The sequence below is a fragment of the Ceraceosorus guamensis genome (genome assembly GCF_003144195.1).
Source record: "Ceraceosorus guamensis strain MCA 4658 unplaced genomic scaffold IE81scaffold_147, whole genome shotgun sequence".
NCBI lineage: Eukaryota > Fungi > Basidiomycota > Exobasidiomycetes > Ceraceosorales > Ceraceosoraceae > Ceraceosorus > Ceraceosorus guamensis.
In genome coordinates this window covers 20,637-29,615 of record NW_020290142.1, presented here as the reverse complement: position 1 = coordinate 29,615, position 8,979 = coordinate 20,637, and the positions used below count along the sequence as shown (strand labels likewise).

General features: G+C 58.6%; 3 protein-coding genes across 3 annotated transcripts; 2 read left to right on the top strand and 1 right to left on the bottom strand.

Moving 5' to 3' along the window:
* The first annotated feature begins 94 nt into the window (after positions 1–94).
* On the top strand, positions 95–3,891 carry IE81DRAFT_326892 (transcription elongation factor Spt5). The gene is made up of 5 exons (XM_025514937.1): positions 95–452; positions 535–782; positions 865–2,184; positions 2,253–2,656; positions 2,720–3,891. Exons 1-5 carry the CDS (start codon positions 122–124, stop codon positions 3,777–3,779), a joined length of 3,363 nt encoding a protein of 1,120 aa, XP_025366248.1. The 5' UTR covers positions 95–121; the 3' UTR covers positions 3,780–3,891.
* A 325-nt stretch (positions 3,892–4,216) lies between these two features.
* Positions 4,217–6,814, top strand: IE81DRAFT_369373 (hypothetical protein). Its single transcript, XM_025517234.1, has 5 exons — positions 4,217–4,774; positions 4,917–5,380; positions 5,452–5,945; positions 6,014–6,223; positions 6,295–6,814. The coding sequence occupies exons 1-5, from the start codon at positions 4,550–4,552 to the stop codon at positions 6,675–6,677; spliced, it is 1,776 nt and encodes a 591-aa protein (XP_025366247.1). The 5' UTR covers positions 4,217–4,549; the 3' UTR covers positions 6,678–6,814.
* Positions 6,738–8,946, bottom strand: IE81DRAFT_343571 (hypothetical protein). Its single transcript, XM_025515745.1, has 6 exons — positions 8,434–8,946; positions 7,981–8,272; positions 7,812–7,908; positions 7,531–7,731; positions 7,201–7,459; positions 6,738–7,111 (listed from the first exon to the last, which is right to left on the bottom strand). Exons 1-6 carry the CDS (start codon positions 8,802–8,804, stop codon positions 6,808–6,810), a joined length of 1,524 nt encoding a protein of 507 aa, XP_025366246.1. The 5' UTR covers positions 8,805–8,946; the 3' UTR covers positions 6,738–6,807.
* Between the last annotated feature and the right edge of the window lie 33 nt (positions 8,947–8,979).

Genomic DNA, 8,979 nt, shown 5'->3' with positions numbered 1-8,979 from the left:
CGCGCAGCACTTAGCAGCGTCGTTGGCTCGCAGATTCCACTCCCCCCTGCATCACGCCCCCCCCCCCCCCCCCCCCCCCCCCCCCCCCCCCCCCCTCCTCCGGTGCCATCCACTGCCCACCATGTCCTCACGCTCCGCATCACCACAGCATCGCCCGCGAAACTATTCCGACGAGGAGGAGGAGGAGGAGGATAGGCGTGAGCCTAGACGCGCTCGTCGAGGCACATCCGAGGACGAGGAGGATGACGAAGAGGACGAAGAGGATGATGAAGAGGATGACGAGGAGGACGACGAAGAGGAGGATGAGACGAGGACGCGTAGTGGTGCGGGACATGAGAGGAGAAAGAAGAAAAAGAGACGCAAGGGAGGCAACAGATTCTTGGACGACGAAGCAGAGGTGGACGATGATGAAGAGGATATGGACGAGGATGAGGCTGAATTGGCTCGCGAAGGTGAGCACGCATACATGCCACCCACGCGCTCTGCAGTGCACCGCACCGCTGACCCGATTCCCGCACTGCACGCCACTCACAGACGGCTTCATCGATCAAGATGACGACGAGGAAGGCGACGATGACCGCAGGAGGCAGACTGCAGCCGACAATCAGAGGCTAGATAGGGCCAGACGTCAGGCGGAGGATCGCTCAGCCGAGGAGATCGCTGCGGGCTTTAATGAACGCTACAAGCAGTCCAGATCGCAGAGGTCGGATTACAGTCAAGTACCGCAGCGCATGCTCATGCCTTCCAGCAAGGATCCTCCCTTGTGGTCCGTCAAGTGCAAGGTGAGCCATCCGCGCACAACCAGCTTGCACGAAGACGACAGCGACGCACCAATCATGCTGACGCGCACGCTCGCTCTCTCAGGCCGGACGCGAGCGCGAAATTACAATGACGATGATCCGCAAAGCTATGTTGCGGGAAGCGCAAGGTCGACCTTTGGATATCCTGAGCACTTTTTACAAGGACAGCATCCCGCAGCGCATGTACGTCGAAGCTTGGAGCCAGGAGGCCGTTGTGGAAGCTTGCAAAGAGATCGTCGGCGTGTACGCCAGAGCGCCAACTGCGCTGACGCAAGTGCCGGTAGAAGAGATGGCCACCATGCTCCGCATCACCAAAGTGGTCAAGGAGCTCAAAGTCGGCAGCTGGGTGCGTTTCAAGAGGGGAAGGTATACGGGAGACTTGGCGCAGGTCATTGAAACGCTCGAGGGCGGCCTCGAAGTTGGCGTCAAGTTTGTTCCGCGCATCGATCTCTCCCCCGTCGAGATGGGAGAGTTCATCGACAGCAAAGGTCGCAAGCGCAAAAAGGGTTCGGCTGGAAGCACCATGGTCAAGGATAGACCGGCGGCCAAATTTTTCAATTACGACGAAATCTCTCGCCTGGTGCCTGCCAGGGACAGACCCTTGCGTACAGGCTCAGCATTCGTGTTCAGAGGCAAGACGTACAGGAGCGGCTACTGCGAAGAAGATGTGAGAATTTCTGCATTCATCACCGAGGACGTCAACCCAACACTGGATGAAGTGACGCGATTCCGAGGAGGCAGCGACGCTGCTGGGCTGGCCACGAACGCTGCCGAGCTTGATCTGCTGGCAGAGGCCACCCGAGCCAAAGCGGAGCAGCTGCTTCGACGTGGCGATCATGTAGAAGTGTTCGAAGGAGAACAAGCGGGCCTGGAGGGAACCGTCGAAACGGTGCACGGCGATGTCATCACCATCAAAGACACCACGGGCAATCTCGACCATCAGACCATCGAGGTGCCGGTGAAATATGCCAGGAAACGCTTTCAGCCCGGTGATCACATCAAGGTCATTGCGGGCAAGCATACCGACGAGACTGGCCTGGTAGTCAAGGTGGAAGACAACGTCACTATTTTCTTGTCGGATCTGTCGCTAGAGGAAGTCAGCGTATTCACCAAGGATATACACGAGGCCGCCGAAGTGGGGAGCGGCGTCACCAATGTTGGAGGCTACAATCTGCACGATCTAGTGCAGCTCGATGCGCAGACTGCGGGTGTCATTTTCAAGATCGAAAAGGGCGGCTTCTCTGTGCTGGATCAATTGGGCCAGACCAGGTCGCTACTCGCTCATCAGATCACCATGAAGAGAGATTCGGGAAGAGCTGTCGCGCTCGATTCCGAGGGAAGTGAATTCAGAGCAGGGGACACGATGAAGGAGATAGATCAGGATGTGAGTGAGAAGCGTACCGTACTTCGGGCTTTCTGCGGCCTGCTTACAGATTGGATCGACATTTATAGGAGCGCGATGGGCAGGTCTTGCACGTCTATCAATCCATGCTCATCTGGCTATTCAATCGCGACTTGCGCGAAAACGGCGGAGTCTTCCTGTCTCGAGCAAGAAAGCTCCGTCCAAAGGCTCCACGTAGCTCGACCACCGGTCCAAAATTGGATCTATCCAAGCAAAATCCAGCTCTGTCCATGGCATCTCCCAATACAGCTGGAGGTGGTGGTGGAGCCCTTTCGAGCTTTAGCAGGCCTGGCGGCAGGGACTTTTTGGCGGGCAAGACCGTTGCGATCACCAAGGGCGCCTACAAGACCTACAGGGGAATCATCAAGGACACCAACGGACCGATGGCTCGAGTCGAGCTTCATACCATGCCCAAAATCCTGACTATAGAATTGACCTCGCTCATCGAAAAAGAGTAAGTTTGCATGGAATGCCTATTGGCAAACCCCACGGCTGACGCCCGAGGTGACTCTTTCAGTCCGATCACCGGCAAGAGCAAACCTCTCAGTGCGAGACCAGGCGCACCGATAGGCCCACCTACTATGGGCGCAGGTGCTTTTGGCGCTCGTCCGAACAGCAATCCCTACAGCGCCTACGGAGCAGGCGCAGCAGCAGGCAGTCGGACGCCGGCCTACAACTCGGGCGGCAAAACGCCGGCATACGGTGCAGGCAACAAGACGCCGGCCTACTCGTACGGAGATGGTGGAAGGACGCCGGCTTACGGCTTTGGAGATGGCGGGAGGACGCCGGCGTATTTTGGTGGCGGCGGCGCCGATGGCGGGCGGACTCCCGCATACGGCGGTGCTGGAGGTCGTACGCCTGCATACGGAGCGGGCAATCGTACGCCGGCATACGGAGGCTCGACGAGCATCGGGCCGATTGGCAGCGCAACGCCTAATCCGTATGCTGCTGCCAACACGCCTAGGGACACTGCTCCGACACCGGCAGCCTATGGGGCCGCGTACCAAGGAGCACCCACTCCCGCTGCATCTGCCCCGACGCCGGGACAGCCGCGATCAGGACCCTACGCTGGCGCGCCTACCCCTGGGGCGACGCCCGGCATGTACTCTGCCCAGACACCTGGAGGCGCTCCAATGGCTGCGCCGACTCCCGGAGCTGGCAACTGGAGCGCGGCATACGCACCCACGCCCGGGGCTGGCATCTCGACAATGCACTCTGGTGGTGCTGGACGAACGACTGCAACTGTGCAGGTCAAGCTGATCCCAGACATTCAAGTTATCGTCACCTCTGGCCCGTATGCAGGGTCGAACGGTGCGATATTGAGCATAGACGATGCAGCCCGAACGGCAGTGGTGTCGCTGGAGGAGGCTAGCAAGAGCAGAGAGACGTTTGGATTGGATGAGCTGAGGGCCAAGCAGCCTCGCAATAGAGGTGCAATGTGCTTTGCTCTGGCTAGTCCGAACGAGGGCACCAGGGTGACGGTGCAGAGCATCGATGGGGACGACGTCATGGCTACGGCCCATGCCACTGGCCAACAGATTTTCGCGCCTACCAGTACATTTGCTCTCGCTGCTTGAAGCGCGCCAACTTTGAAGTCGTCGAAGAAGATTGCTTCGTGATCCGGAGAAATTGTAGAAGCGACGCTCGAAGTATGTTCGAATGCAATCACCAAACGAATTCATGGTTGTGCTGCATGCCATGTGTGAACTCTTGCGCGATTTGGAGGTGTGCAGATAAGATGGACCATTGCCCTCCAGCATCTCTGCGTGCACACGTCCAAGCCCAACTCGCTTCACCCTCCACGTCCGCCTATAGCTGTGAGCTGAGTGCTCGCGGCTGCATACGCATGCGGGCACGTCCCCGTGTAGTGCGCGCGCGTGGAACTCACACGACTCGACTTGATTGCTCATCAGCCGCGCAATTACCCGCGTCGGGTTGACTGCGCGCACGCACGCATTGGGGGGCGGGGCGGGCGGCCGGGCGCACAGCCACTGCTATAGGTATAGCGACTAATCACGAATCAAGTGACGCGCGGGGTCTGCTCTGCGTGAAACCCGGCAACGGGAGCGAGCGAGCGAGCAGGAGATGGAATGGTGGAGAAGGGAGCGGAGAGCAGTTCAGTCACAACGGGTTGTAGTCGTAGTTGACTTGACTTGCACTCGGCTGGGCCCTCTCACAACGTCACCAGTGACGCTTGCTTTGCTTGCGCCATCCATCTTCCTTCCCCTTCTTACACGTCGACCACATCTCGAGCTTCCTGAAGCCGGCCACTCATCGCGACGCCGCCCGAACGAACCCTTGACCTGAAACAGGCCAGGCAGCATCTCTCCCCATCCTCATCCCCATCATGTCATCCGATACGCCCCCAACGGCTCTGCCCAGCAGCCGGGCAGACGAATCAGCAGCAACGACGAGTTCGAGCGCCAGCGCGACTGGCATCGGACAAGCGGGCTCCGCCACGAGTCATGGCGATCCGGAGTGGATGTGGTGCCACGAGTGTAGAATGGAGATCAGACCTTTGAGGACGCCTCATCCCGCTTGTCCCAGGTGCAACGGCGGCTTCATCGAAGAGGTCAGTTCGAGCGAGGCACAAGCGCCGACGATGCGTCTCCACGCACACACACACACACACACACACCCACTCTCTCTCTCTTCCTTTTGCAACGTACCACTGACTCGACTTTTTGCTCGCATCACGACTCTCTTTGCATCAGATTGTTGGAGATCCATCCGCAGACGATGTTACCTTTCCAGATCCTCACGCGCAGGAAAACATCGATGCACCTTGGCTTTTGCGCGGTCCCGGCGGTACGGAACAGTTGATAGGAGGTGGTTCGAGGGGCACATTACCGGGTGCGGGTGCGGGTGCGGGTGCGGAGGCAGGCATGGGAGGATGGAGTGGGTTGATCGGTCAGCTGTTAGGTGCGGCTACAGGCGCGAACAATCCTCCCAGCCTACAGCCAGACCGCGCGGCTCGAGATGATCGCAGTGGCGGGAATGGCAGCCAGGGGAGGGAGGGAAATAATGGGAGCAGCAGCAGCAGCAGCAGCAGCTCCTTTAACTTTTCATGGTCCATTCAGACACCTTCTGGTCTCAGACAGGGCTCATCTTCCACTCAGCCCAGGCCGCAGAGGACAAGTGCAGCGAATGACACCGATCAGCCTCAAACATTGGCAGAGTAAGTCATCGACCGCGTTCAAGCTGGCAGCAGATTGCCTCCGCTTAGCCCGTCCTCTTTTCTGCACCCAGCTTGATGCGCTCTTTTGCTGATTCGCCCTCAGAGGGCAATGCGGATCCTTGGACGATGGAGACCACGCCATCCAGACCTGCGGATGCCGATCCGGACGATGAATTGCCATTCGACGATGGCATGGGTGGCTTCGGAGCAGCTGCTGACGGGAGACGATTCAATCACGACAATCGAGGCCGGCCAAATAATGCAGCAGGCCAAGAAGACGACACCTCTGCTGGTGCACCCCCAGAATTGGCAGCTCTTCGACACGTCTTTAGCAACATTCTGGGTCCTGGAATGGGCGGAGGTATTGCGGATCTGCTGACTGGCGCACTGGGGGGTAATGGGAGAGCGGGGGATTACGTCTTTGGACAAGGAGGTTTGGACAATGTCATCACCGAGCTCATGAACCAGACGCAAGGCATGGGCCAAAGTTCCGCTCCACCTGCCGCAAATGAAGAGCAGATCGCAAAGCTGGCCAGGTTCAAGAGGCACGAGCTGGCTTGGAAAGGTGAGCACATTTGTGTTGTTGGCAAGTCGTACGAGCCGATCGCTGAGTACCGCACGCGCTCTTCACAGCCAAAGCCCGCAATGTCGAGTGTCCCACTTGTATGGACGACTTTATGCCCACTACAGACGCAGAGGCCTCACGAGCTGACGAGCCCGACGCGCAAGCAGGTCATGCTAGCGGGAAGGCCAAAGCGGAAGGGACGCAACTTTCACAAGATGATGACCCGCCGGACATGACGCCTACTGACTCTGATGCGCAGGAAGAGGAGCTGGTGATGAGTAAGTATGACTCACTGGTCAGACGTGTGTGCGTGTGCTGTCCGCTGATGACCCTCTTTTGCATGCGACAGTGCCATGTAGGCACCTCTACCACTCCTCCTGCCTCCTTCCCTGGCTAGCAAAGTCGGGCACTTGTCCAGTCTGCCGCATCAGCATCACGGGCGAGACGAGCCCCTCGGCATCGGGCGAAGCGGCAGCAGCGACGTCCACTGCGTCTGATGCTACTTCATCTGTAGCTTCAGCGTCTAGAGCTGCTCATGATGGGCTAGGAGTGCAAGGCGATGATACGGACGAGGAGGTGGAGCAAGATACGCCGGAGCGCAGAAGAGAACGTATGAGGACTGCTGCCGAGCGCAGAGCTAGGGGAGAGACTGTCGCTCCAGGTCGCACAACGGGCAGCGAGAGCACCAGCAGACGGATGCCTGGCTCTTTAGAGCTGGACGATCTAGACTGAACCATGTTGCGCTCGTCGAAATGATACCGCAACAATGCTTCAGATGGCGAGACTATCAAGCTTCGCTATTGAATGTTTGTGTAATATACAGGCTACTAGTGAACGCAAATGAAAGCCAAGCTCAACTACTCTACTTGAAACCAAAGTCGCCCAGATCCCAAAGTGACATTCTGCCGTCGGCGCCAGCAGCTATTAGATCATGCTTGATGCGCGAATGCTGCAAGTCTTCGTCGGAAGAAGTGAAGGAGGAGGAGGAGGAGGAGGCGTCCGACTCGTCTGCATTCTCCCACACCCTGTCATCGCCCTCTCTGACACGCGCTTTGCGTGGGGCAGAAGTTTCTTCGACAGACGCAAAAGCGAGAGACTGGACCGTGTTCTTGTGATACCGCAGCGCTCCGAGTTCAACCAAGTCATACGCGGCGTACAGTCGTACTCTGCAAGCCCAGCCAGTGTCACCGGATCGTGTTTGAAAGTAAGCAAAAGGGCGGGACAGAGGGGGACTGAGCCGGTCCAAACGACTTACACTCCATCCCAACCTCCAGTAGCGACGATGCGCGCATCTCGTGAGATGTCCACAGACGCTCGACCCTGCTGCTTCGTCTTCTTGACCAATGGCGAAGCATGAGGGTCAACAGGCCCACCATCGGCAGCAGCTGCTTGCCGCGATGCCTCTGAGTCTGGCATTGCGTGCGCGCCGCTGTCCAAGCAGTACTTGACGACTCGCGAATCCGCCCCTACGCTCACGGCAAAGGCGCGACTCGAGGATGCGCTCACTGCCATGACTGGTGGGACGAGAACGCGCATGAAAATTAAATCGTCATGAAAGCTGTGATACGCTAAGAGCGCGACCTACCCGCTTCGACGTGCGCTTTCTCCTGCCACGCCAGCTTCCACCAGAGGTGATCGGAGGGACTTGAGGTGGTGGGACTGGTTGTGCTAGATGAGCGGTGATGCATGTGCCAGAGCGCAACCCGGCCATCCTCATAGCCTGCCAAGAGACTAAAGTTGGGTGAGGTGTGATCGAGGCTGAACAGCTGAAGTGACATGACGATGCCTGGGAGAGGAGACGAGTATGGGAAGGGCAAGATTAGCGACTTTGAGAACCGCTGTGCATCTCGCATGAGCCTCACTGACCCGGTCGATCTTTTGCTGGCCGTTTGACCTCATCGAGAGGCGGCGAGCCAATCGCTGCGACGATTCGTCTACAAGTGGGCAGGTGATACACATCAATCTCCACACAGAGAAGGGGCACACGAGCGAATGAGCATGGGCGATGGAAAGCGCAGCTATTTCCCCAGCTCACCCAAGCAGCTTCCACGGTATTCGGTACGGCTATCAAGGCTTGAGGGTGCGCAAGGTGCACGCTCACATCGCTCGATCCAGCACTACGCTGCCATCGCTGCAGCGCGTCGAAAGGGAGAGGGAGAAGGGCGAATGCGCAAAAGTTGACGGAATTGACGTCCAGCTTGAGTAAGAGCGCAGGCTGCTGCTGCTCACTCTGCGCGCCATGGATCGCCTGCGCGTGCTGCTCACTGAGCTGTCTGCGCGACGTGGATGGCAACTGCCACACTTTGAGCGTATTGTCCCGAGCGTGGCTGTGAGAGTGGGCAAACGTGTGTGTGTTGGGGTGTGTGTGTGTGTGTGTGTGTGTGTGTTGGTGGATGTGCAGCCATGTGTCAGCTTGAGCGATGAATTGCGGCAGGCGGCTCTGCTTCTTGTAGCGCGCGGACGCGCCCGCGCCCGCGCCCGTGCTCACGTCACTGCCCTCACGTCGACGTCGACGTCGACGTCTGCGTCGCTGCTGTGCTGCTTTGCGCTTGCTCCCTCCTCGCGCACTGCTGCTGCTGCTGCTGCTGCTGCTGCTGCTGCTGCTGCGAACCACAGCTTGACGCCCAGGATGGCAGCACCATTAGCTGCACCTTGCTGGTCACAGTGAGCATGCCACTGATGAACGGGGCTGGCATGACTGATGCGCGTCAGGCTGACGCGACCTGCATCGTCACCCGCCAAGAGCAGGTCGCGGACGTGATGAGTGGATGTGATGGGATGAGGTGCGTGATGGCGCAGGATGTAGCAGGGGGACTGGGCGTGATTGCGATGATGCGGGTGAGCGGTGGAGGAGGGCATGCGTGTGGGTGTGGGTAAGGGTTTGTCGACTGGATGACTGGTAAGGGGGGGGAGATTGGATTGTGGAGCATGGAGATGGTGATGGCGGTGATGGCGGTGATGGCGGTGATGGCGGTGATGGCGGCTGGGTGGTAGAGAAGACGAATGGTGAAGGGAACGGCATGAGCCTGACCTT